The sequence below is a fragment of the Aspergillus steynii genome (assembly GCF_002849105.1).
Source record: "Aspergillus steynii IBT 23096 chromosome Unknown P170scaffold_1, whole genome shotgun sequence".
In the NCBI taxonomy this organism is placed as follows: Eukaryota; Fungi; Ascomycota; class Eurotiomycetes; order Eurotiales; family Aspergillaceae; genus Aspergillus; species Aspergillus steynii.
In genome coordinates, this window is record NW_020194398.1 from 5,160,627 (window position 1) to 5,185,854 (window position 25,228).

General features: G+C 53.7%; 11 protein-coding genes across 11 annotated transcripts; 6 read left to right on the forward strand and 5 right to left on the reverse strand.

Moving 5' to 3' along the window:
• Positions 1-581: 581 nt before the first annotated feature.
• P170DRAFT_375139 (uncharacterized protein) lies at positions 582-3,115 on the forward strand. Its single transcript, XM_024845309.1, has 3 exons — positions 582-755; positions 829-1,092; positions 1,153-3,115. The coding sequence occupies exons 1-3, from the start codon at positions 720-722 to the stop codon at positions 2,887-2,889; spliced, it is 2,037 nt and encodes a 678-aa protein (XP_024710700.1). The 5' UTR covers positions 582-719; the 3' UTR covers positions 2,890-3,115.
• A 518-nt stretch (positions 3,116-3,633) lies between these two features.
• P170DRAFT_470817 (Eisosome component PIL1/LSP1 family protein) lies at positions 3,634-6,206 on the forward strand (the record flags this gene model as incomplete). Its single annotated transcript, XM_024852789.1, has 3 exons — positions 3,634-4,160; positions 5,009-5,513; positions 5,580-6,206. 3 exons carry the CDS (start codon positions 3,634-3,636, stop codon positions 6,204-6,206), a joined length of 1,659 nt encoding a protein of 552 aa, XP_024710701.1.
• A 329-nt stretch (positions 6,207-6,535) lies between these two features.
• Positions 6,536-8,082, forward strand: pre2 (proteasome core particle subunit beta 5). Its single transcript, XM_024848374.1, has 6 exons — positions 6,536-6,721; positions 6,891-6,998; positions 7,083-7,238; positions 7,329-7,377; positions 7,432-7,541; positions 7,616-8,082. The coding sequence occupies exons 1-6, from the start codon at positions 6,590-6,592 to the stop codon at positions 7,949-7,951; spliced, it is 891 nt and encodes a 296-aa protein (XP_024710702.1). The 5' UTR covers positions 6,536-6,589; the 3' UTR covers positions 7,952-8,082.
• Positions 8,083-8,340: 258 nt separating this feature from the next.
• Positions 8,341-9,449, reverse strand: P170DRAFT_506004 (uncharacterized protein; the record flags this gene model as incomplete). The annotated part of the gene is made up of 3 exons (XM_024854339.1): positions 8,341-8,664; positions 8,728-9,070; positions 9,142-9,449. 3 exons carry the CDS (start codon positions 9,447-9,449, stop codon positions 8,341-8,343), a joined length of 975 nt encoding a protein of 324 aa, XP_024710703.1.
• A 37-nt stretch (positions 9,450-9,486) lies between these two features.
• P170DRAFT_432945 (uncharacterized protein) lies at positions 9,487-10,568 on the reverse strand. The gene has a single exon (XM_024848375.1). It carries the CDS (start codon positions 10,373-10,375, stop codon positions 9,719-9,721), a length of 657 nt encoding a protein of 218 aa, XP_024710704.1. The 5' UTR covers positions 10,376-10,568; the 3' UTR covers positions 9,487-9,718.
• A 220-nt stretch (positions 10,569-10,788) lies between these two features.
• P170DRAFT_375145 (DNA-directed RNA polymerase I core subunit RPA135) lies at positions 10,789-15,043 on the reverse strand. The gene is made up of 3 exons (XM_024845310.1): positions 14,416-15,043; positions 11,899-14,338; positions 10,789-11,843 (listed from the first exon to the last, which is right to left on the reverse strand). The coding sequence occupies exons 1-3, from the start codon at positions 14,914-14,916 to the stop codon at positions 11,095-11,097; spliced, it is 3,690 nt and encodes a 1,229-aa protein (XP_024710705.1). The 5' UTR covers positions 14,917-15,043; the 3' UTR covers positions 10,789-11,094.
• A 1,229-nt stretch (positions 15,044-16,272) lies between these two features.
• On the forward strand, positions 16,273-17,228 carry P170DRAFT_443204 (ADP-ribosylation factor-like protein; the record flags this gene model as incomplete). Its single annotated transcript, XM_024850516.1, has 6 exons — positions 16,273-16,322; positions 16,460-16,532; positions 16,616-16,635; positions 16,707-16,769; positions 16,823-16,894; positions 16,955-17,228. 6 exons carry the CDS (start codon positions 16,273-16,275, stop codon positions 17,226-17,228), a joined length of 552 nt encoding a protein of 183 aa, XP_024710706.1.
• Positions 17,229-17,443: 215 nt separating this feature from the next.
• P170DRAFT_39902 (uncharacterized protein) lies at positions 17,444-17,947 on the reverse strand. The gene has a single exon (XM_024846261.1). It carries the CDS (start codon positions 17,770-17,772, stop codon positions 17,506-17,508), a length of 267 nt encoding a protein of 88 aa, XP_024710707.1. The 5' UTR covers positions 17,773-17,947; the 3' UTR covers positions 17,444-17,505.
• Positions 17,948-19,029: 1,082 nt separating this feature from the next.
• Positions 19,030-19,587, forward strand: P170DRAFT_421964 (resistance to Congo red protein; the record flags this gene model as incomplete). The annotated part of the gene is made up of 3 exons (XM_024847400.1): positions 19,030-19,052; positions 19,137-19,244; positions 19,299-19,587. 3 exons carry the CDS (start codon positions 19,030-19,032, stop codon positions 19,585-19,587), a joined length of 420 nt encoding a protein of 139 aa, XP_024710708.1.
• A 1,435-nt stretch (positions 19,588-21,022) lies between these two features.
• P170DRAFT_39929 (uncharacterized protein) lies at positions 21,023-22,755 on the forward strand. Its single transcript, XM_024846276.1, has 2 exons — positions 21,023-21,276; positions 21,381-22,755. The coding sequence occupies exons 1-2, from the start codon at positions 21,149-21,151 to the stop codon at positions 22,549-22,551; spliced, it is 1,299 nt and encodes a 432-aa protein (XP_024710709.1). The 5' UTR covers positions 21,023-21,148; the 3' UTR covers positions 22,552-22,755.
• Positions 22,756-23,180: 425 nt separating this feature from the next.
• Positions 23,181-24,938, reverse strand: P170DRAFT_399532 (CwfJ domain protein; the record flags this gene model as incomplete). The annotated part of the gene is made up of 2 exons (XM_024846284.1): positions 24,911-24,938; positions 23,181-24,858 (listed from the first exon to the last, which is right to left on the reverse strand). Exons 1-2 carry the CDS (start codon positions 24,925-24,927, stop codon positions 23,181-23,183), a joined length of 1,695 nt encoding a protein of 564 aa, XP_024710710.1. The 5' UTR covers positions 24,928-24,938.
• Between the last annotated feature and the right edge of the window lie 290 nt (positions 24,939-25,228).

Consider the following 25,228-nt stretch of genomic DNA (forward strand, 5'->3'; position numbering starts at 1 on the left):
CGCGAATTATCTGGTTGTCGGATTCATCGTAGATCCGGTGTACTTCGGCCTGTATATAGAGAGCTTGTTTCAGTCTAGATTGTTTCTGCATGACTCTGTTAGTGCAGCTTAAGTCGCATCGTATCATTAGGTGATTTTCTGGATGGCCATATATGAGAGAACACTATACTAGCAGTAAAACTAATATTAGGTAGAGCTCATGATAATATAAGCATAGAAAGTGATATGTTCGTTTAGTTGGAGACCGTCGTGGTTGATATATATTGCAAATGTCATTTCATGCTGTCGTTTATAGTTTGGCATCTGAAGGACTTATCCACCCAAAAGTCTGATGACAGTCGAAGCCACAGTAATTTGTGATCGGAATTGGGACAAATCATGACTGGACTGGGAGAGGAGAGGAGAGAAGAAAAAGACGAGAAGAAGGAAGATAAAGAAAGCACCTGCGACCCAAAAGGGTTTAGCGCATGAAAGATGTCGCAGCCTGACCCCCCAGGTGTCAATAATGCATCTCTGGTCTCTCCCCTCCACCGCAGCAGCGCAGGGAGCCTCAAATTTCCGCGTCGCGTTTCCATCTCCAGCTCGGCTCATTCGCATCGCATCGCAGCGTTCTCGATCTCGGATGTATTGCTGTCCTTTCGCCATCTAGTATTCCCTGAGGCATTTTCATCACTTCCTTTCCCCGGCTCTTCTTGAACCTGTGACGGTGTCGCTTCACAATGGACGACCCAGCGAGCCGTCTCCCCGGGCAGTTGGTAGGCCGCATTTCCCCAGGTTTCGATTCGCTCGGCCATGGCCAGATCGCTGACTTGGATTTGATATGGACAGCTGCCGCACATGCATCTGCTGTCGCGGCATCGCTACCCCCTCATGCACATGATGCCCACCGAGACCGTCGTCGAATACCTTCTGTCCGCTCAAAAGATCGTCCGTGAGGCGCAACCGATGCATTGGTCCTTCTTGGATGGCCCTCAGGATGGAACCGTCATGCTCACCTGGCAACCCCTGAACCACCTGGGGACCAACTTTGCCAGCGATGGCTACGTCTGGGCGGACGTTGAACAGGCGTTCACCTTCGAAGCTCGCGGCTATGTTCGTGGACACTCCCTCTCCACCTGTATTCGCCGTGACTGACATATACGCACTTTTCAGGTGCTAGAAATGTGGCTACACCGCAGTGGCTACCACCCCCCGAATGAGTCGGTTGCCATCCATTGCCGCCGACGTTACCGATTGCTCCCTTCGAAAGTCCCGAACCCCGGCATGCCCCCGCCAGACCCGTCCTTGTGGATCGTTCACTACTCGCGAGCTCCTCAATCCGACCACATCCCCGCAAATCGAATTCCTGTACTCCCGCAAGTTCAGGGCATGCTGGCACAGCGCCGCTTCTTGCAGAGCCAGGGACAGCTGGCCCGCAAGGACTTCATGCTGCACGACCGGAACAACTGGCCGACGATCAATTTCCCCCAGCAGATGGCACCACAGGGGTTCGCGCAAGTGCCCGGGCCTTATCCGAATGCCATGGTTGGACGTCAGCCCTATTATCCGCCGCCCGTCCAGGGAGTGCCAGCTCCCGCGGGCGCGGCACCGGTAAAGGCACCCCGCGGACATCGTGCGTCCTCCGCCGCAATGAACGCTGCCACCGCCGACTTTGCGCTCGAGGATGAAGACGTTTCCGCCGGTGATATGATGGATCTCTTGACCCCTCGCGAAGTGAGCAAGATGCGATACCAGCAACATCACGAGTGGATGGAGGAAATCTTCGCCTCCCCATACGCCATCAGCCAGATCACTCCCGTTTCTCTGGGCCTAGGTCGCAAAGGCGAGCTGGAGTCCTTGACGGCGGGATTCTTCGATGCACCCGATTCGAAAGACGCCGGTGATGCCGCCGCCACCAAAATGGAACCCGCGAAGGCCGAAGAGTTCGCCGATCGCGTGGCCAAGAGAGTGTCGGATATGACGGCGGAGATCGAGAAGCTGAAAAAGCGACATGCTCGCCGGATGGAGAAATTCAACCGCACTTCCTTGCTCAAAGACGCCGAGATTCGACTTCGGGACTCTGCGACCGACCCTGCCGATACGGGCACGGAGGTCTGGAGACTGGAGGGTCGTGTGGTGGTCCCTACCGAAGAGGATGACGAGCAGATCGCTCCGCCTTCCGACCCCAAAGCCACGCACAAGGTGGGCGACGTGATCAAGGAAGTCGAGACTGCGTGGCAGAAGCATATTGCTCTGGAGCCCAAGGTCGCCTGCGTGCAAAAGGGCGGCTTGTTGGAGAAGATCGAGCCGGAGCAGAAGCCGGAACAGCCCCCGCAGGGAGATATCGACATGGACCAGGGCGATGCACTTCTCAACCAGTTCGGCGCCAACTCGGGGCCGGCTCAAGGCATTACTGCGCCCGCACACGATGTATCGACAGGCGCGCCCGGGGGTGTTGGTGTCGGTGCCGGGGCCCCGGCGCCGCCCCCACAAGCGACGAATATCTCGCAACAGTCAGCTCCGGGGCTGGACATTGAAATGAACATGGGCAATGGGCATCCGGTCAGTACCGCTGCGGGAGAGACCGGCGATTGGGTGATGGTTGACGGCGACAAGAAGGGTCAGTCGACAGAGAAAGGAAACATCGGCGAAACGTCTCTACCTGGCATCGACACGCCCGGCAGCGGAATGCAGGGCCTGACTCCGGGCAACACAGCGGGCGACAGTGCCTTGGACGGCGCCAACTTCGACTTCACCAACATGGATAGCGCGGGCGATGCGCTGGCGGCGTACACGGAGCAGAACGACGACCTTGACCTGCCGGATCTGGAGAACTCGGCGTTTGGCGATGCATTCCACGCCTCGGACAACGAGAATACCCATCACCACGACGCCGACGACTTGGCATGAGCTGGCAGGGCGCGTATTTGAGGGGATTTTCTTCATCTCTTGGAGTGGGTGGTCTACGGTGTTGTCGGTCTTACGAATACGTTCTGGCGCGGGTTTTGTTTTCCTGTAAAACTAGGAGTGCAGCTACTTCTTTCTTTTTTCCTTTTTCTGGACATTTATCTCCCTCAGCTGCCGTGGGAGCTGACTGAGGATAATTTTCTTTTGATATCAATTTGAACGATTTCTGGGAGTCTTGCGCTGTATCTTGGCAGTAGATCTGGTTGGCGTCGATCATCTGCACGCAGGGGTCAACCCGATGCAAAAACGACAGGAACAGACAGATTCCTGTCGGTCAGTCCGCTTCTCGACTCCCTTCTGACTGGCGACGCGACCGAAGTTCTGACTGCAGCGTCCGATGGCAGGACGCCGACCGGCGCAGTCACCGGGCAGCATCATCCCGCCGATCAAGTGACTTGGCTGACCTGCCCGCGTGCGACTCGCGTTCTCTTATTATACGCCCTTCCGGCCTGTTTTTCGCTTCTTGATGAACCTCTGCGGAGCCTTTGCCCATCGAGTGCGCTGAATCGTGGTTGCAACTGAAGTTACTATCCAGTGGTCTGTCCTGCTCCAGCCGACAGAATGCCGGACATCCACTATCAAACCGTCGGGAGCCCTCCCTTCCATAGTATGCATTAATCCGCTCGCAAGAACTTGACAATAACCTGCTGGATTCACCAGATTGCTCCCCGCGCCCTCCGCCCCGCCATGTGCTTCGTCGAACCCGACGAAGACACCTGCGTGCGTATCACCGAGTATCGTGTCGTGCCGGTGCGCGTCTCATGTCCCCGTCCGGCTCCTCCTCGTCAGGACAAATGCAGCAGCGACGGGGGCAGCAGCAGCAGCAGCAGCAGCAGTGATTCGAGCTCGAGCTCTAGCAGCAGTAGCAGCAGCAGTGACAGTGACAGTGACAGCGATAGCGAGAGCAGCAAGAGCAAGAGCAGCTATCACCATCACCATCATCATCGCCGCTCTCATCATCGGCATCATCACCGCCATGACTCGGCCATCGTATGTCCGCCACGGCCTCCACGCCGGTCGTGCTCTCCACGGTGCTCCTATACCACTGTGACGCGGACTATGACTCGCACAACCGAGGAGGAGCTGGTTCCCTTCTGGTCAAGGAGGACACCGCGCGTGATCGAGAGTCGCGAGTGTGGACCGCATCGCGTGGTGGAGTGCTTCGAGCCGGATGAGTGCAGGGTTCGACGGCGACGAGTTCCTTGCGAGCGAGAGTGCGAGGACGATTTGTTTTATACTTGTTGGAGATAGGGGACGAGGTGCTGGAATAAGAGGTTTTGTTTCTTTCTCTGTTATGCGTGTTGCGTTCTGCTCCGTTTGATTTTATTATACCCCCTGTTGACAAGACTGCCGATCTACTGTCCATGTGCCTGTTCAGTGTGCTGCCTTCTTTTCGTTTCCTGTGTCAATGACTTTATGACCTAATGTCCTGTTCTTTGCTTGATTTTGCCTGCTTTCCTTTCCATAGTCTTTGAGTTATATCCAATCAAGAACCATCACCCCCAATACTCAGAGGTCTGCTCTCATCCACGGTCGAGTCCACGGCCGACCAACGAACACCAAGAAGACAGATCAGAAGGTTTTACTCCCATGGTTCTCCTATCGCAGTCCCCATTCAGAGCGACTGAAAGCGGACGAAATGACCTCAACATCCGCCCATCCCGAATGACGTCACGTCGGCCCTCCACGAGTGTCACGGTCATTGTCCTTCATAATTCCCTTCTGTTCTCTTGTAGTATCTGAATGTCGTACATCGCATGGTCTATTGTATGCGAACTACTATCTATTTCAATTTATCCAAGTACCAACCGGGTATAAGCTACCTACTTAGTTGACTAGGGTGATCCATCCAATCAACTTCGAAAGGAAGGCGCATTCCAGCTCGTTGTCGGTCCAATTGAATTACCTGCCACTCTATATTTCTCATTTACGACCTGTACAGCACTTGCGTTCTACATAATCGTGTTGTGATCCTCATTTCGCCCAACCATTGCAACCATGTACGCCTCCTAAATCCCCACCCACCTACTATGCACCTACGATCAAACTAACATCCACCCAGGAACCGAAACATGTCCGGCCGAAGAAGAGACTCGCTCTCGTCCAAGCCGCGCTTCAACATCTCCACCCTGCGCGGCTTGCAGCAGCCTGAGCTGAGCCGGCGTCTGGGCCGGCTGATCAAGAACGAGAACACGGCCATCGGCGCGTACGAGAAAGCCGGGCGCGAGCGCGTCTCCATCGCATCGCAGCTGTCCGAATGGGGCGACTCCACCGAGGACGATGCCGTCTCTGACATCACGGATAAGTTGGGAGTGTTGATGGCGGAGATGGGCGAGCAGGAGGATATCTATGCGCAGAACCTGGAGGATTACCGTGGTCTGTTGAAGCATATCCGGGACACCGAGGGCTCGGTGCAGCCGTCCCGTGACCATAAATTGAAGGTTGCGGATGATATTCAGAAGCTGAAGTGGAAGGACCCGAACAGTCCGCGGTTGGAGACGCTTGAGCAGGAGCTTGTGAGGGCCGAGGCGCAGAATTTGGTGGCCGAGGCGCAGTTGACGAATATGGTGGGTCTTGCAGTCTTCCCATTCTATGTTTTGTTTAATGAGGGTGGATGGTTGACGGTCCTATAGACTCGGTCGAAGCTCAAGGAAGCGTTCGACGTTCACCTGGCAGCTGTCATTGAACGCGGAGAAAAGCAGATCCTTCTTGCTCGTCACGCGCGTCGACTGCTGAACTACATCGACGATACCCCCGTGGTCCCGGGAGATGCACGAAAGGATTATGACCGGGCTGCCGAGGCGAAGATGGTGCTTGAGGATGCCGAGAAAGACCTCCTGTCCTGGGAGAGCACCGTTGATCCTATTCACACCTCGGCGGGACAGATGCCGGGCAATACTCTTCTGCCTGTGCAAAGGGCCCGCACAAATAACCGCGAAGCGGACGCCAGTAGTTTCTCCGACACCACCAGGGACATCGAAGGATCCGTCAACGAGGCGACTCGAGATGTGGATTCGTATGTCGCGGCAGACACTCCGGAGGCCAGCGCACCAACCCGAGAGGTCGAAGAGACCATTACCAAAACAACCAGCCGCGATGCAGAAGGCCCCGTGACAGAGGTGACTAAGGAAACTATTGTTCGAGACGTCAACGGATCCGCTGCAAGAAAAACCGACGCCCCTCGAGGCACATCTAAGCAGGCCGCGCTTTTGTCCGACGGCGCTGGAATGGGAGCCCAGCCATTGGCCGTTCCGTATTAAATTGATCGTATAGTGTCTTGTGTCCTGTATTGTATAGTTTGAGTCTGTCTATAATGCTGTTGTAGTAATTCACTCGTGATCTGTGTTGGACTGTCTGGGAGTGTAGTTGTGGTAGAATTCCCGAATAGTTGTATCAAGTAGAAGACTAGAAGTGGTGCTTTTAGGGCTGATGGGGTTATGTCGCTGCCTGGAAACGGGGGCATTAAACACGTGACCGGCAGGCGGCCAGCGTGACGCGGACGAACAGCGGGCGAGAGCTCCATCAGCTTCAAGAGCTCCATCCTGCCTCTGCCCTCGTCTCCCCCCATCCCCACCGTTGTACACTACCTTCGCTATCTTCTTCCCGTCGTTTTATTCCCTTCAGAAATCCACTTCCGCCGATCATGGATAAATTGGTCGCCCAGTACACCCAGGCGCCTCACCAGAATGAGTTCTATTCCGAACAAGAGCAGCATGACCTCACCGAGAGCCTGCCCCCAATCTCTCTAAAATTCAACCTCCCTCCGGTGGACGACGTGAGATTACCCCTGCCGGTCTATTATACTTGATGGCAATGACTCCGGGGGGCAAGCAGACGGCGATGCCTACCCGGGTTTCGCCATTAGATCCTCCCCTCCCTCATCCAACCTGCCATATGACGGACGATCTGGGCTGACCTTTTGGAATCATCGGATTCTTCTCTAGTCCCGAGCTTTCCTTCGTGCGATGACCGATGACCACTCCAACCCCGACTGTCCTATCAAGTTGGCTCACGGAACGACGACGCTGGCTTTCCGGTTCCAGGGCGGAATTGTATGCCTTCCCCACACGCTCTCCCTTGTCGACTTGTCACTATCATCGCCACAGTCCACTGACATGTGCGGGCTTCTTTTCTAGATCGTTGCGACGGATTCGAGAGCTTCGGCTGGTGATTGGATTGCCAGTCAGACAGTCAAGAAGGTCATTCCCGTGTCGCGGTTGAGCCGTGGTGAGGATAAGCCGACGAATGCCCCGACGCCGGGTCTTTTGGGTACTATGGCTGGTGGTGCTGCGGTATGTCTTATTCCTTGGAGTGACTTTCCGCTGGGAATATAGGATGGAACATTCTTGATTCATGATGATACTGATTGTCGGGCATTTTAGGATTGCCAATACTGGCTGAGATACCTGAGTCAGCAATGCACACTTCATGGTAAATCGTCAACACTGGCAATTCCCATGTCTTCAGTTGGCTAACCCAGGACAGAAATCCGACACAAGCGCCGCATCACCGTCGCCGCCGCTTCGAAGATCCTCGCCAACCTGACATACGCCTACAAGGGCTATGGCCTGAGCATGGGCACAATGTTGGCAGGCGTATGAACCACCCTCCGATTTTATTCAATCGACATAAACGAACTCTGCTAACATGCTTTTTGCTCAATCTTCAGATGACGCCCCAGGAAGGCCCCGCCCTCTACTACATCGATTCCGACGGCACCCGACTCCCCGGCAACCTGTTCTGTGTTGGATCCGGTCAGACCTTCGCCTACGGTGTGCTGGACGCTAACTACCGCTACGATCTGTCCGAAGAGGAGGCGCTCGAGCTCGGCCGACGAAGCATTCTGGCCGCCATGCACCGAGACGCCTTCTCCGGTGGTTTCATCAACCTGTATCACGTCAAGGAAGAGGGATGGGTGCACCACGGCTTCGACGACATGAACCCCATCTTCTGGAAGACGAAGTTGGAGAAGGGCGAGTTCTCGAACGTTACGTCGGAATTGTAAAGGGGAGATTGGTTTCTTTCGTAATGGGTGTTGCTGGGCTTTTTAGTGGATATTTTACTATGATGATGTTTTAGGCATACAGACGTTCTAGTCTATGAGTTCCTTTGGTTTTGGTAGCGAGCATAGCAGCTCATATTTTATGGTCTTTCGTAGACACAAGGAAGTTCAGCATCCCGATTCCAGAATTCAAATGCACCTAGCAGCCAGTTTCTCCCACTCTTCACCGTTGAATGATGTTACAATCGACGGCTACTCTCACTAAAGCATTAGAAGGCCTAGCGAAAAAAGCTTGGTAGTGGAGCCAATAACATTTCATACAGCTATTCTACACGGGTGCGAGCACATCAAGATAGTAGTCTCCCTGCCTTTGCGTCGCACTCCCTTGTATCTCAAGTTCGCCTTGCCTTGCAGGGTCTACTATCTTCTAGCTCGCGTGTTCGTTTCTGGCCACGGTCAATTACGTCGTTTACTTTCTGTGACAAATTGGAGGTGTAGGATGGCAAGGAACTCGGCGCCAGAAGCTCCGCCACGAGCCTGTCCGAGAAGCTCTTGTAGGGCTGATATGGAATCCTTTTCCGTCGAACGACAGGCCATTCTATCGGGCGAGTCGCATCCCGCGGGTTCCTGAGCCCAGCCAGAAGCTCTGCTGTGATGTCGGCCTCGTAGAGAAATAAATTCTCTCGATCTAACACGTTGGTCACAAGAAGACGCGACTATAAGCTGTAGTCAGCCTGGGCTCCGAGGGGCTTTCGCGGAATAAGCAGGCCAGAGCATACAGTGAAAGCGATTCGTCGGGGAAAACCTAGCGTATGCTCTTGAGACTGCGCAAGGGCCAGCAAGTGGCATACGAAATAGGGGTCCTCGGTCCATTCTTTCGGCGTTGTCTGATGGAGTCGCTTCTGACAAATTCTCGCGCCAACGGAATTCATAGCACCCATTGGGCCGGGACAAGGCTCGAATTGTCTCCGGCGGGCTCCATTGACGCTGGTGTAATGCAAATAGCCAACCAGTGTGGGTGGGCGGTTTTCGACGTGATTAGCGGGGGTTTCGCGTCGATGAAAGACGATATACACTGGTTGATGCACAGGCCGGCCTTGGAAATAGAGCGGCTTGCCGTTACTGGAAAGTGAGTTCATCAGTCATTCATATACATAGATGGATCTTCAGTTCCATTGGACGGTTGTATGTACCTGAGCCGCGCGAACATGCGCGTCTCGGATACCAAGATATTGGTGAGAGAATGGCGCTTTATGGCAGGAAACAGATTGGTCGCGAGTAGTTCAGCATTACGGGGTGATTTCAGGCACAGACTTCGAGCATCATTGTCCCCTTGGTCCGATTGTTGGTTCGGTTGGACAGGGGTAGTAGTTGCGACATCTTCAAATCGACACCCCACCAGCTCAAGATGACGCGAGGTCCACTGGAGAGGAGTGACAAGGAAAGACGTGTAGTTTAGTAGGATATCACGCAGAGACTTTGGCCCCGAATCGGCCGCCATTATAAAGACGACCACATGGACAATGAGCATTGGTGATGTGCAGATGGAGATATGTTTATTGTGCCGGACAGTCCTTCAGACCGCCTTGCCAAAGCGCCTGACCGCCTTCGCTCACCATCGGACTCCGGCCTGAGCCGTTGGGCATCAATATCTCGACACCTTAGGCCATCATAGGGCAACGTCTGTCCGAAGGGAAGGAATGCGATCAATCAAGTAGATTTCATTGATCGCAGCAGCCTGTATAAGAAAAGTATCCTGAGCCTCCCTAATCACCCCAAATATACTCCATCCTCAGCAGCAGAAAACCAGGTCTCCATATCCATCCCAGCGTCCATCAGATGCCAAAGCCGTACCAGAACATAGACCGAGCAGTTCATCCACCCTTCGTAGTCCTGCGCCGCATTATACGGATCGAAGAATGGCTCAATAACCTTCACATACCACTTTTCTATCTCCTGCAAACACCCGTCTCCATGCTGTTCAGCATGCTGCTCCGGCGTGGGGACATCCACCAAGCGTTGAAGAATGTCATCGTCGATCACCATACAGATCCGGTATTTATTCCACATGTCGCGCTGGCATTTATCTTCCACCCATTGTTCGAAATGAGCGCGAACAGTGTCGATAGTGGCGCCGTTGAGTGCATTCTCATCTTCAATGACTGTGAAGCGGTGACGTGCCCAGATCTCGTTGTTGGGCGCCGGATCCGCGTTCTCGAGGTCGTTCAGATCCTTGTAGATTTCTCGCTTGATCCATGTTTCAAGCATCTCGAGCACCTTGGGAAACTGGGTGTTGGACTCAGGAGTGTATGTGGTGCGGTAAACAACGTAGCCCCACGTTGCTTCTCGGCGTATCAGACGGAGAAGCTGACGCGAGACCCGGTGGTTGTCTATCCAGACGGATTCCGAGATTCCATTGGGATACATGGCACGCGATTGTATCGGAATCGGGGGCAACTTTTCATGTTTGTGGGTGTCAATGCGATCTCGAGGGCGTTTACGGACATCTTATAGGTGAAGCTGTGAACAAAGAATGTTGTGCGGGGCAGCCTTGGCCGCTAGTAGGCCAAGGGGTATACATAGCTGCTTATTACCAGACATGACAGGGGGGTTGTTGAGGATTGGCAGGGTCAATGCTTGAACGAGGAAGGCAACAGTGATTCTGCCTGCACGCTTAGCTTACTTTACTTAGATAATAGTAAAGCGGCCTCACCTGCTAGCCCACCCAAGTAATATCTACCTAGCTTCTGGCTATGTTAAATCCTTAGGCCAGCCAGTTAATAGTTGACTCCTTGCGTCAGAGCGAGCAGAGCCTTGTAGAGTTAGTTGGAAGATGGATTGAAAGAACTAAATGAAATACGATAAATGCTATGAGAAACAAACGAAATCTACAAAATCCCCCAAAATAAATACATGCATATCCAGAAACAAATAACAAGAAAAAAAAAGCAGTGCTCGGCTCCATTCTATGAAACCAGAAATTTTTGTGAGATCAGCCAACCTTCAACCCCAAAACTCATACATATAGCATCTTCGTTTTCCGTTTTTGATTTCTTTTGATTTTTGGTCCTTCGTTGTCCATTGTTTTGTTCGGGTTGGAAAAGACCTGGAGATTGTATTTATCCCCTATATACTCCGGACTGACATTAGTTTTCCACCTTGTACTTCATACGGATACCCATAGCGGCCAGTTCAACGTCCAGGAACTTAAGCACGCCGGGGATCGCAACGATGGTGACGTTGTCACCGCCGACGTGACGACGGCCATCGCCGTCCTCCCAGACGATGGCGCGAGAGTCCTCGAAGACGGCTTCGCGAGCACAGCGTCGGCAGCGGACGATGGCCGGAGCAGAGCCCTGGCTGTTGGCAGCGGCCTTGGCGGCGCCGGGGTTGCGGGCCTTGCTGACGGAGGAGACGGCGACCTGGGTGGAGAGGAAGGAGCCACAGTCGCGGCAGATCCAGGAGAGGGTGGAGTCGGAGCAGTTCATGAGACGGTCCTGGAGGATGAAGGCGGCGCCGTGGGCGATGAGCGAGTCACGCTCCATCTCTCCGACACGGATACCACCACCCTTGGCACGACCCTTGACGGGCTGGCCGGTGAGCTGGTTGACGGGACCGGTGGTTCGGACCTGGAACTTGTCGTTGACCATGTGACGGAGACGCTGGTAGTGGACGAGACCCATGAAGATGTCGGCGGCGAATTCCTTGCCCGTGATACCGCTGTAGAGAGGCTCGTTACCGTGGTAGTTGTATCCGGCCTTGCGCAGCTGCTCGCCGAAGTAATCGGTGGCCGTGTGTTGTTCGGAGAACTGGAAGGGAGTGCAGTCCTGGGCGTGGCCGTGGAGAGCACCCGCCTTACCGGCCATGGACTCGATCATCTGCGCGATGGTCATACCTGGGGGTGTGTTAGCTAGGGTCAAAGCCAATGGATAGTGAAGGGAAGAACTCACGAGACGGGAAAGCGTGAGGGTTGATGATCAGGTCGGGCTGCATGCCACTCTCGGAGAATGGCATATCCACCGCAGGCCAGAGCTGGGAGCAAACACCCTTCTGTCCGTGACGCGAAGAGAACTTGTCACCAATGACTGGTTTTCTGGGAATACGGTACTTGGCACTGACGGCCTGGCACGGCTCCATGCCAGTTTCGGAACCCATGACGCGGACGCTCTCGATGAATCCTTCCTCGGAATCCTTGTACTTGACGAAGTGGGTGAGGCCGTCAACGTTCACATACGTATCCGACGCGGGATCAAAGCGCACGTTGTGCCATGCAGCCACGGGGGCACCCTCCCGGACCTTGGCCCCGAGAAGAGGAAGTCCATCTTCGTCGATCGTGTTACGCCACTCGGCCCGAATCTCGGCTCCTGGCGCGAAACCGAAAAGTTTGGTGATCTCATGCCTGGACTTGCTTCGTCGCGAATCCTTGTCGTCAAGCGAGTGGATCTTGGTCTTGTAAACCGTACCGTGACCAAAGCCACGTTCGTGAGAAGATTTGTTGATAATCATAGCGTCATCCATGTCGTAACCCGTGTATGAGATAATAGCCACGACAGCGTTGGTGCCGTTGGGGAAGTTATCCAGACCATAGGCGTTGTAGAGAGGCGGCCGCACAATTGGCGTCTGACCTGTTTGCAATCGGTAGAGCTTGTTGTCTGTGCGATATTCGATAGCGGTTCCCGGCGTACCCATCGTTTGCTTGCTCATCTGGCACTGGTACATGTTACGAGGGGACTGGTTGTAGTCGGAGAAGGGCGTCATGTTGGCGACAATAGAAAGGATGTTAGTGGGTGTAAATTCGATGTGGGTCGAAATGCCCGAGATGAGGTCTGACGGCACGCATGCAATCTCCATGAACGGCTGCTCGAAAGGACCCACAAAGTCGAGCTTGTCAAGAGGAAGGTATTTGACGGGGCGGTACATTCTCGCGGACTGGGAGAACATGTAGATACCGGGATATTGACCACCGTTGGTGTTGGGGACGTAACCGATTTCCAATTCCAGGGGGATGTTGTGGGTGCCCGTCACCTTCCAATATCTCAGGGTATCGGCAATCACACGGGCCTGTTTCGGTGAGCAGTATCCAACGATTCTGCCGTCAAGTTGGACGGGAACACTCTCCTCCAGCGAGACAGACGAGTCGGAACGAACACCTAGTTGGACCAACAGGCGCGGAATGTGCGAGACATCCACATCGCTAGTGGCAATCAAGCATTTGTGGGCAAGATGGTTAAGCAGACCACAAGGAGACCCATCAGGCGTGTGCACGGGGCATAGGAAGCCCCAACTCTCCGGAAGAAGCTTTCGGACGGTGGTGGTTTTCAGTTGAGCGAAGAAACTACCTCTGTGAATCATTCGGAAGTGACTGATAAATCGGTAGAAGTTGATCTTCTCAGCCATGACGGTGTAACCAGATGTCTGTTGCAAGTCAAGACCCGTAGGACTGACCAGATTACCGGTTGACAGGAAGTATTCCAGCGAACCACCGATGTTTTCGTTGGACCTCCGGACCATTTTACTCACGAAGTCTCTCTCGAAAGCCGGATCGGTGAACTTAGCCCCGTGGTTGCGATTGGACCAGTCTCTGATAATCGGCCCAAACGATCTGACCCATTCTTCGAGTCTTTCCTTCAAGATCATTCCGTACAAGAAACCACCCAGCAACACTTCCTGGTTAGAGACAGCATCGGGGTTGTCAGGAGCACAGTCTCCAGCGACGAGGGCGTAGAGCTTCCGGATCATGTACATGATCATCTTGAACTTGTCATAATCCTGGGTCTCGGTAACGTTGTAGTTGCCCAGGTGCGGCAGAACCACCTTGCGAAGGAACTCCGTACCGGCATCCTCGTTGGACATGTCCATTGGGACACCGAGAACGGGCTTAAACTTCTCTCCCAGGTAGGCGCGGCAACTCGAACGGCTGTTCAATCGGTATCCCTTGTATGTCCGCAGCAATAGCTCCACTCGATCGGTCACGAAGGTGTTGTTAATACCCTCGGACGAGGAGCTGCCGACAATTCCTTCGAAGATTTCGCGGTCGTTCGTTTCCACCAGCGCTTTAAGGATCATCATGATGGGGACAAGGTATTCGTTCTTTCGCCACGAGAAACGGAAAGTCACATTTCCGTCGCTGAGATAGTGGAGAACATTCGTTTGCGACGTCTGATCGGGTCGCACTGATCGTATTTGCACACCATACTTGGTGTAGGTCTGACCACGCTTGACGAAGGATCCACGGACGATGGCCATGGGAAAGTTCCTCTTTCCGACAATCAACATTCGGATCAACTTCTCGTTTCCGTTCACGATAAAATAACCACCAAGTTCCTCCGATTCTTCCTTGTGCGACACGAGTTGTTCGGGGGTCGCATTTTCTAGGTGGCATCGATTGGTCTGACAATTCACATACATTAGCTCTTCCGAATTTCCCACAACAATTTGAACTGCGGTGTCCCGCAGGGTATACTCACCCGCATCATGATAGGAACCTGGCCCAGTTCTCGAACCGACTCCATCCAATCTCCATTGTTGACCTGGTATTCGATCTTTGCGCGCAACTTTCCACGGTAGGTCGCATGGCGCTCTCTGCACTCGGCAGGGTAGATATTACGGTTGCGCGTGGTGAACTTATTCGTCGGCGGGATAGCCGGCCGGTCGAGAAAAACTTCTCTGATGCGGACATTCAGCTTGTTCCGCTTGGGCGGCCTCCGTCCTTCTGCTTGCCGAGCTTTCTTCTGTTCGGGAGTTTCGGCTTCGCCATCGATAAACGTCTTGGTTCCAATGTCTTTCAGACCGGCCTCCAGCACTTTGCTGCCGTCGAAAAGCGCATTGAAGGAATCAATGTGAGGTTTGATGGCATCGGCCAAGGCGGGATATGCGGTTCGGTCACTCGGGGGGTTTCTGAACAGGTTCTCCCGTCTGAGCACGTCGTAATTGACGGACCAGTTGGTGTCGGTCTTAGCGGGCGCCATGGTGAAGATTCCTCAGCAATCGGAGAGGATTGGCCGGAAAGGTGTAAAAAAAAAAAAAAGGCAGCTAAAACCTTTCGTCTGATGGGAGCACCAGAAGCACCGTCAACAAAGTCGGTGCAATTGAAGCACTCAATATTTCATTCCCTCTTGACACGGAAGACAAGGCGGACGGGAACAAAGGGAAGGCCCGGAGAGAGAGGGAGGCAGACTCGCAACGGAGAAGGTCGAGAGAGCAAAATGAAGCCGCTCGGCGCTGCGACGGGGAAATTTTTCGAGGTGGAGCCCCGGACAGATATCATCACGTGCTGATACGGCACCGGTGACTCGCTGCCTCAGGCTGCCCACCGCATCACAGGACCGCGGGACGGCACGCAGCCGCCTTAGGCAACAAGGCCGCCGTCCTCGAAGGGGCTTGCGGTGGGCTTTCGTGACGCTTCCTGGCGACTCCCTCCGTCTGTCGCCGATCCACGATCCATCTACGAGTTCGACGAATTCGACGAACTCTGGCCTCGGGACATCGTTCTGCGATACTGCGGTCCCGCGATTAAGGGCACATCCCAACTTCTTGATTTCTCATCGGCCGGACTCCAAATTAATCTCGCTCGTGCGACCCAGCCACCGTCCTAGCCTAGTCTAGCCGGGCTGCCTACGAGATCGCTCGCCGAGTGCCTACGTTAGTAGATGTCCAGACTGACAAGGGACACGGGCGAACTAAGCGCTCCCCTCCCCGGCGGCGCAAGAGCGAACGGTCATGCGTGCACATAGATCGGAGCAGTTTAGTTTCACCGCAAAGCAGAGAGTATCAGAACGGCATTTATCCTTCCTCCTACGCATCACCTCCTGAGCGCGCAGCGGTTGGACCCTGAGCAATTAATTACTTTTTTCTCCCTCGCCCTCTCTTTCGCTTCTCCCCCTCTCTTCGTTGCTCCCTCGCTCCCCTCAGCCCGTCGGTCTGGTCGGCTGCGGACGCTGTCGTTCACCTCCACGCCGCCTAAAAACCCAGTCGTATCTCCCACTCTCTGCAGCGTCTGGACTACTTCGCATCATCTGGCCTTCTGTCGGAATCGCGGAATTCTGCTTTCACCTCTTCCCCCCCACTTGATTCGTTCAGCTCCAGATATTTTTTCTTTTCTTTTTAGCTTTCGATATATTAAGCCCTTTCGTCATCCGCTTGGGCCAAGACAGTCCTTCGCGATTTTTTTTTAATCTTTTTTTATTTTATTTTTTTGACTTGCCTTCACCGACTTTGTCTTTTTTCCGTTTCCCTGGACTTGGCCTGTTCGCCTGTCTGCTCAAACCGCTCCGGTGAAAATCTCTTGTGCAGTTGTTTGTTCGGAACCGGTCTATCCATCCAGCATGGCGGGGATCTTTCGAACCATCTATGACTGGCTCTTGAGGATGTTTTGGTAAGTGGGCCGTTTGTTTCCAATGGGTGATCGCTTTTTGCGGTTCCTCGGGAATAGTCCCTCCCCCCCGGCCCGTCCCCGCAGAAATGGAGCTATTCGGCCTGACAAGAGCGGTGCCATGCGTGGTGTGACTGTAGGGCGACGGAGATGGATGTCACCATGATCGGACTCCAGAACGCGGGCAAGTCGTCGCTGCTGCGTGTTCTTGCGGTATGCTCTCCCTCCCCGGCCGGCCGACCGAGGGTCCTTTCGTCAACCTTCGTCGCTAATTCCATGGATACGGGACGGTATAGGGTGGCGAGTTTACTGTAGAGTAAGTTCTTAGCGCGTAGGACCAAGCCTAGTCGCAAAGCACTGCCGCTCTCTTGCTAAGACACATCGCAGTTCTATACCCACCATCGGCTTCAACACGAAGCGGGTCCAGAAGGGCCATGTGACTTTGAAATGGTTGGTGTTCCCGGCACGTAAGCCTCGGTCGTGATGTTCTAACGTTCGTTCAGTTGGGATCTAGGGGGGCAACCGCGGTTCCGACCGATGTGGGAGCGATACTGTCGCGGCGTCAACGCGATCGTGTAAGTGCTCTAGGACAGCGGAGGATCGATCTCGTATAGCACTGCTAACTTGCCGACCAGCTATATCGTGGATGCAGCAGATCGCGCTGCCTTGCCGGTTGCGACGGACGAACTGCACGAATTAATGACCAAGCCCACGTTGGATGGAATCCCTCTTTTGGTTCTTGGAAACAAATCGGACCTGTCAAACAAACTGTCGGTCGACGAGCTGATCGACGCGATGGACCTGAAGTCCATCACCCGTCGCGAGGTGAGCTGTTATGGGATCAGTGCCAAAGAGGAAACCAACCTCGACGCCGTGCTGCACTGGCTCATCGCTCGAGCCAGCCGATGAGCAATACGACTCGAGAAGCCGGGTCAGGGACTTAGCCCTGCCCTTCACTCGTATCATGCCTGATCATGAAATTTCCGTAGAAGATATCCAACATTTGGCTCGCTGCCTCAAACGTAATGACGTTGATGATGTGAACCAGGCACATTCGACTTGAGCGTGATCATTTCTTGTCTCTATGATTTTGGCCATTCTTTTCTTTTTCTTTTTCGTCTCACTTGTTCATGTGATCTGTCATGACGACTTCGATTTCGTTTGTTTTTTTCAAATAGTATGTCATTTATTTCGGGGGGGTGTCTATCGGAACTCGATCCAGTGAAAGAATGGGCAATCTAGCAACGATTGGAAATAAATGCGAATTTTCAGGGAAGACAGTCGAAATAACAGGCACGAGACTGAATATTTCCGATGGCAATTCCGCTGTGATCTGCGGACCAGACTCGATGCAAAAAGGAAAGAAGCAGAAGCGGAAAGGAAGAAAAGCAAAGAAAAGAAAGCATCGGGGGCCAGGTAGGAAGGAAGGGCAGGAAATAAGAAGCGCGATCATATTTATGAGGAGCGAGATGGAGGAGTAACGCGGACAGCACACAGACCAACTGATGCGTTGGCAATGCAGATGCGAAGACGGGAACTAATCCAGCCCTCCATGTCTTTCCAGCAAATCCAACCCCGCCAACACCCCCGGCGAAGGTTCAAAGGCTTCTAGGGTCAGCATCTTGTGCTCCGTCCGGCGTTGCCATGGGGCAGCTGCCCGGTTCGCGTGCCCGTCGACCCAGTCATGTTGCAGAAATGACCTCGTTGGGAGTATGAGTAGGTATCATGGCATCCCATGGTCCTGCAGAGTACGGAGTCAACCCTGGGCGAAAGGAAAGGAAAGGAAAGTCGATCGTGGCCCGGATAAACCGACATCCTTGCCAGCCCCCTAGGGACATGAAACAGAGGCTTGTCCCGGGTGGGAAAAAGGGGAACGGATAGAGTGATGAGAACTAGAAACAGGCCTGGCCGTTATCACAGTGATTCTTTCTACTCTACGGAGGCTCCGTACCTGACCAAGTCCGGATGACCCGGCTACCTAGTATACCGAACTCCAAACCTGCAGACGATTACGAGTTTTATTGTCTTTTTCCACTGCGCAGAACTTCTAGAATCTCACTAGTCATCCAGGCGAGACGCTGATATCAGCCTTGGAATCGGTACATACGCAGCAGGGGGAAATCTAAGCCGCACCGTTTTCCCACTTGGGAGAACAATGCTATCTGATCCATGGATCGGCCGATGACAGAACGCCTGTTAACGGGACTGGGAGGTCTGCCGAGTACTCCGTCGTATTGATCAGGAGAGGAGTTACGTCAAGAGGATATAAGCTCGTCCCGGTAACCCTGTCAGCAATACGCAGTACGCAGAGGCAATATTACCTACAGGTAGTTAATAATAATGAAGGAACTGAATAATACAGAATTGTACCAAATGCCAAGCCGCCCAGCCATCCACTCAGCCACCGCCTTAAGCGTCCCGTCCAATGGCCAATGACCCGTGCATTTCCACTCTTCGCTTTGCTGCTGCCTTCAGTCTCCCCCAGAAGAATCTCCAGGCCTCTTTTCTCCTCCCCTTGCATCACTCCGTCTGCCCTTTCGCTGCGATCAAAATCTTCGCGCGTCTTCGGCCACTTCCATTTAATCACCTTCGATCATCTCGCGGACTCTCTCTCTCGCCTGTCGGTCTTTCTCGCTCTCCTACCGACCTTTCGTCCGATCGACGTCATTTTCCGCCCTACAGCCTCGGAAAAGAGGCCTTCAAGCCCGACATGATTGTCCCTCGTCGCGACTGGTGAGTCCCCCTCGACTCATGGCTAGAATTGGAGTCAACTGGCAATCAAAAAGAAAACGACGACGACTGACTAGTGTATCTCAGTTATTATGGCGACCGGTACTGCCGTAACAGCGCCTGGTGGGAATGGGGTCGCTGGGTCGCCTTCGCCGTGATCGTCGGCTGTGCTTTCATCATTTTCTTCATATTTGCGTATGTGACATCCTCCCTTTTGGTTGCCCAGTCACGAATCTAACGTTTCGGCAGATGCTACAACGCTCGTCGACGCCGCAACCGCGGTCTTCGTCCTCATCCCGGCACTGCCTGGCTTGCCGGGCCGCCTCCGTCGTACCAACAACACCAGCAGCATCCCCAAGCATACGCCGACCCCTACTACCAGCATCCGCCGCCGCCGCAATATACGCCTCAACCGCAAGCATACGGGTACTTCGGGGGTCAGCAAACGGGGATCGAACTACAGTCGCCACCCAATGCATACCAAGGTGGCCCGGCATACGCGCCTCCGCCAGGTCCTCCTCCGACTTCCAAGGCGTAAATGCCAGGAGCATGGGGTACCAGATGAACCATCGGTCTTGATTTCAATGCTTGCTTTGGTAGCTTTGTTTTTGTGATGTCTTTTTGTCTTTCTAAACTATCCCGGCGTTTGATCAGTTATCCGAATATCCCGCTCTCCGCCATATGATCGACACGAGAAGTGACAACTGGAGGGATGCATGACGGTCTATGAGTTTCATTATGTTTATTATTATACGCATTTACATATTTAATGATTTAGTCAAGGGAGCCTCCGGACGTCTGAGATGGAGTCCTCCTAGTATGTACACGGGTCCTAATTCTATAGTCCGTTCACCCTTGGAATAAAGAAATGTTGCAAATAGCTTACTCGGACGTCGTCGGTGACAGACGTGTACCCTGGTTGTCTTCTCATGTCCCTGATTCTAAATCCAGCCTTCTGGAACTGCCTCCGTTGCAATACGCAGTACTCTTTGGTTCGCGGTCCAAAAATAGCTGCCTCGTATTCTTATTTTATTTTTTGCCCCCCTTAGTGTACAACTGCACTACTGCGTAAATTGCCGTCGGTTCTCTCCTCCAGAATGGTCTACGTTCTATGGCTGGCGGGGTGTCTATACTTAGTGAGAAAGACGGTCGAGTTGTGATGATGGGCACTCGTCCATAGAGTATGGTAGACCTCGATCTTCTCGGAGTACGGAGTAACAGCATGCATGTTCAGTAGCTCCTGGTTCGAGAAGTGTGGACACTGACAGGTAGGACTGCCAATTAGAACGGAATCGCTTAAAACCCAACGAACGACTGGGATCGACAGGCGACGGTGGAGAGGGCGATGGGGTCCTTGAAGGAAGGCAGAGCGAAACGAGCGGGTAAAGATTACGGATGAACATGCTGATCCCCGCGCATGCGTCCCTTTTCTCGTCCTTTTTTTTTTCTTTCCCTGGTGCCTTCTTTGCCAACCTCCCTTCCCTTTCCCTTCTTTGTTTTGCCGTTTTTTAACCTTCCCCGTCTCTCTTTATCCCTTAACTTTTTTTCTCCTGGAGAGATCTTCATTCATCGCCTGCAGACTTGCCGGTCTGCTGAGAACCCCCCTGGAGAGGCGGTGCAACTGATCTCACCTGGGCGCAGCACCGCACTTCATTGTCCTATTTTCTTCTTCGCTTCGAGTCTGTCCTTGATCGTCCGATTGCTACAATTTCCATTGTCTCTTGTAATACTATCTTACTTTGACTTCTCGAGTCAGAACTCTACAACAGACACTCCACACAATTCGCGTGCCACCCCAACCCGAGGTATTCGCCTGACGACACATACGCGAAGCCATTCCTTATAAAAGCCACAATTTCCGCCCGATCCTTCGATTCTGCTTGTCTTTCCGTGGGACACCCATGACGAGCAAGTCGATCTGATAACCCGAGTCGCAAGTCAGTGTCAGATCCAGTTCCGGAGTGTTTGCGCCAAGTCTGTCAGGGATACAACCGGTGACTGTCCGAGTAATCGCGGGATAAAATCGCAAAAAGAAATCAGCGCATTGTCGGAGAGGAGTTCGCTGTGGGGCTCCAAGATCTCAGACATTATCCGCCAAAATGAGTCCGGTGGATACAACGCCCGTAACGCCGTTCCCGATATGGGCGCGGGACATCGCAAGTGATCTCAAGGAGGCCCCCGAGACTTTGTCGAGCTGGGACAATTGCATGGCTAAATCCTACTGCAAGTATGTCATCTGATGCGCTGCTGCAAATGAACCTCAAACACCGTCTATGGAGTTCCCAGCTTTTCCTGCCCTCGCCCGGATGCTGACTATTATTCTGATGCAAGATGGCCCGTTATCGTCGCTATTATCGTCGGAGGTGTCATCGTTATTTCGGTTCTCGCCTGTGTGATCAACTGTCTATGCTGCGGTTATCAGTGCTGTAAAAGCTGTTGCTGCTCATGCTGCTGCCCGTCTCCTCGAAACAAAAACCGGCAACCTAAGTACATGGACGACCCTTACAATCAGCCGTACAACCAACCCTACAGTCAACCGCCCCCGATGCAGCCGCCCCCAATGCAGCCGCCGCCCATGCAACCGCCGGTGCCGGTCAACGATCCCTATAAGCCGTCTCCGTCTCCAGCCACGGGATATCGCGGCGCGCAAGTAGCGCGCTTCGATTCCCCATCGAGCCCAGGCCACGGCAAGTTCAACGAAGACGCGCTGCCTGCCATGCCTAGCTGGGACAATGCCGTGACTAGAAGAGTTGAGGATTCAGATCCCCATTCAGATGCGATGGAAATGGAACCGTTGAACGCAGCGAACCAACCTCCTCAACGAGCGCCGTCTGCTCCTCGACCGCATGCAGGTGGCTATAATGGCGTTGGTCACAACGGTAGCGACTACGGTCATGACTTCAACGATGGTGGCTACAATGGAGGTGGGCCCCATGGACCCGGTTACATGGGAGTTCCGCCCCTTCGAACGGGCACGCCCTCCAGTTACTATCCCGAGTCCCGGGCACACGACATCCCGAGAGCATACACCCCTCATTCGCCTGCCGTGGGGTCTCCCGCACCCATGCATGCCTATGATCAACAGCCTTACCATGACTACTCTCCTGCGAGCGGTGCAAACCCTTGGAATGGAAGATCTCCCGTCCCGAGGGCCTACACTCCCCAGCCGCAGTACATGGCCATGGGCCCGGCCATGACTCCCTCTGCAGAAGCTCCTCGTCCCATTCCTTACCGCCAACCATCCCCAGGTTTCCCTCAGGCGCCTATGAACCAAGCTATCTCTCCCGTGGATGGCCATCGCCCGATTCCATACCGTCAACCCTCCCCAGGGTTCAACCAGACACCCGTCTATCAGGCCATGTCCCCAAGCATTCCTTCGACGCCGCCTCCGCCATTTACGTCAACCGCCGCTCCTCACGAAGTGACTGCCGACCAGGGCCGGCCCCCGAGTCTGTTGCAGAGTGGACGCAAGCCGGCACCCAACTCCTACCGAGACGTATAACCGGTAACAATTATTCATGAATGAAACATTTTCTATTTTCGACGGCGTCTATTTGCTATGTTACTTTCTTTCATCTTTTATTTCTTGGGTTCCATTCTTTTGGCCGCTCGAGGGTTTTGGTTATTTATGCCTGTGTACATATAGGGGGGCATACTGGGCGATCTCCAAATTACGAAATGCCGGCGGATCATGCGATCTTCTATATGAACAAAATCTGGAACACTGGCGTTGGGTTTGGCTTTTGAATTTAGGTGATGTGCAAGTTGAATGATATTTTTGGGATATGGATGCCTCCCATCATTTATTTTCTCTTCATGTTTTGTTATGATTTTTCCCCGGCTTTTTGGGTTGTCGCCTGTTTTTACTGGATCTTCGTTACTATCAGAATGACTAGTTCGATCTGAATATCAAATTTCAGCATCCAATATCGACAAGTCCCTGTACGGAGTAGTTTTAGAAGATGATGCGTCGACGTTTTCATTCCACGTTCCATTCAAAACCAATTCCAGATTCACAATCAACCTCTAAATCCCATAAAGTACAATGGATATACATTCAACCCGACGGTTCCCAGCGCAGAAAAAATAAACAGAAAGAAAAAAAAAAAAAAAAAAACAAGCTCAACCCAACTAGCCCTCCAACGTAAAATCGAAGTCCTTAAACGCTTCCTTAAACGCCGTCGCATCCACCTCCTCCTCCGCATCCGACTGCACGTCATTCTTCCAATTAATGCGCTTCTCCAGCTCCATCAGCTTGGCCATGACTCTGCGCCCGAACTGCAGATCGAAGCGGAATTCCGGTCCTAGAGGCAAAAGGAGGGATTTCTCGGACCCAGAGGACTTCTGGCTATCTGGTTGGGAGTCCGCTTCTTCGGTTTCGGCTTCGGCTTGGGGTTCAGATTCAGAAGAGTCAGCAGGGGGATCCCAGATCCAGAGGCGGAAGAAATCGCCGGCCTCGGCGCTGGGGTCAGCGGTGGAGGAGGCGGATTCGAATTTGGGATACTTGAGGTTCTCGGCTTCGACTTTGAAGGCGGCGGTGACGAGACCGCGCTTGATGAGGGCGGACGGCACGGGCAGGAACTGCCAGTGCACGTGGATGCCGTTGCTGCGGCTGACTTCCCAGGTGACGGCGCCGAGGGCGCCCGCGGAGCGGTGGTTGAGCATGGAGTGTAGCGCTGATCGGTAGCGCTGCATCTCGGAGTAGGTGGCGAGGCGGGAGTCCGGGTCGGAGATGCTGTTGAGGGTGGGGGAGTGGGAGAAGGGGATGATGAGCATGTGGCCGGGGAAGTCGAGGGCGGGGAAGGTTTTGGACGTGGGGAGGGGCCCCTTGGCGGTGGTGAGGTAGCTTTCGTTGCCGATGGAGGTGATGAGGTGGGTTGCGATGTTGGGGTTGGAGAGGCAGAAGAAGCACTGGTCTGGGCCCGGGGGAGGTGCGCGGGCACGCTTGCGGGGACGGTGGGAGTGGTCGTCGTCGACGGCAAAGCGGGAGAAGGACTCTTTCTGGCTGGTGAGGGGTTTCCGCTTGGCCTGGGAAGTTGGAAGAGGGGATGCGGTGGCGCCGACGGGGACGGTCAGGGGATGGGGCGCGTTGGGGTCGAGGGTGAAAGCGTACATCCATTTCTGCTTGGTGGTTTTGCTGTAGGATGCCAGGCTGATGAAGCGGGTGAGAGGCTTCGCGTCGGGGTTGTCTTCGGTGGGCATGTGGAAGAAAGGTTCACGCTCATAGAAGAAGCCGCCGGAGCTGGTGAGGTGATAGCGAGGCTTGAGGGTTGAGCAGAGGTCGGCGATGCATTGGACTTCCGGCGGCGGTGTTGCGTCTTCCGGCAATGATACTTTGGAGCCGGTGCGGATGCCCTTGGGCCATTGGTGAGTGACGAGGATGTCGGCATGGTGGGCACCGTGCAGGGCTCGGGCGTCTGACTCCGTGTAGGCAGGGTGGTACTTGTCGGTGGACTTGCTCTCCGAATCGAAGTTGCCGCCGAGGGAAACGATGCGAATGCCTTCTGCCGTCTTGAGGGTGCCGCGTCTTCCCAGGAAGAACAAGTTAGGACAGACCTCGTCGTTGGCCTCGATCCTCTCAATCACCCTGGTGGGAAGGGGTCGACTACCCAGTCCAAAATAGGTTGGCAGTGGGACGCTGATATTCTCATTCAGCAATGCCGTCACCTCATCAAGTTCATGCTCAGTGGAGCAGTCGCCGAACAGGTCACCCGTGATGATGGCCAGTGAAAAATTCTGTTTGACATGGAGCTTGGCAAGCTTTGTAAACACTTCGCGCAGCTCGCAATTGACATCACCGAGTACGATTCTGGAGAATGTCAATGAAAGGTACGGTACATGAGAGATTCCATCAGACTCACATTTTTGACGCCATCATGCAAATGGTAGTGTGGGTGTGTGTAGTGTTATGATGCAAGGGCCAGGGTCAGCATAATCTCAGGGACCGTCATACACTGCTGAGTAGGAGTATGGAGTCGTGTTGAAGTGCTCGATATATAAATTATGACGGACGGAACTTTGCCAAAGACGGAGGAGCTTGGACCAACCTTAATCCCACGTGATCACTGCACTACTCCCGATCAGGCTAGCGCTGTTCTGCAAAGACCGACGCTAATCTCCGCACCGGAAGAAAGCTGCGGCGCCGCCGATGAATTTTTTTGTCAATGAGATGATCATGC

Coding starts and splice junctions, on each gene's coding strand:
- P170DRAFT_375139 (XM_024845309.1), top strand. CDS start 720: ATGGACGACCCAGCGAGCCGTCTCCCCGGGCAGTTG. Junction 756..828: donor GCCGTCTCCCCGGGCAGTTG/GTAGGCCGCATT, acceptor TGATATGGACAG/CTGCCGCACATGCATCTGCT. Junction 1,093..1,152: donor CCTTCGAAGCTCGCGGCTAT/GTTCGTGGACAC, acceptor CGCACTTTTCAG/GTGCTAGAAATGTGGCTACA.
- pre2 (XM_024848374.1), top strand. CDS start 6,590: ATGGATAAATTGGTCGCCCAGTACACCCAGGCGCCTCACCAGAATGAG. Junction 6,722..6,890: donor ACCTCCCTCCGGTGGACGAC/GTGAGATTACCC, acceptor ATTCTTCTCTAG/TCCCGAGCTTTCCTTCGTGC. Junction 7,542..7,615: donor TGGGCACAATGTTGGCAGGC/GTATGAACCACC, acceptor CTCAATCTTCAG/ATGACGCCCCAGGAAGGCCC.
- P170DRAFT_432945 (XM_024848375.1), bottom strand. CDS start 10,375: ATGTATCCCAATGGAATCTCGGAATCCGTCTGGATAGACAACCACCGG.
- P170DRAFT_375145 (XM_024845310.1), bottom strand. CDS start 14,916: ATGGCGCCCGCTAAGACCGACACCAACTGGTCCGTCAATTACGACGTG. Junction 14,339..14,415: donor AGGTTCCTATCATGATGCGG/GTGAGTATACCC, acceptor GTGAATTGTCAG/ACCAATCGATGCCACCTAGA. Junction 11,844..11,898: donor CCCTCACGCTTTCCCGTCTC/GTGAGTTCTTCC, acceptor ACACACCCCCAG/GTATGACCATCGCGCAGATG.
- P170DRAFT_39902 (XM_024846261.1), bottom strand. CDS start 17,772: ATGATCGCGCTTCTTATTTCCTGCCCTTCCTTCCTACCTGGCCCCCGA.
- P170DRAFT_39929 (XM_024846276.1), top strand. CDS start 21,149: ATGAGTCCGGTGGATACAACGCCCGTAACGCCGTTCCCGATATGGGCG. Junction 21,277..21,380: donor ATGGCTAAATCCTACTGCAA/GTATGTCATCTG, acceptor TTCTGATGCAAG/ATGGCCCGTTATCGTCGCTA.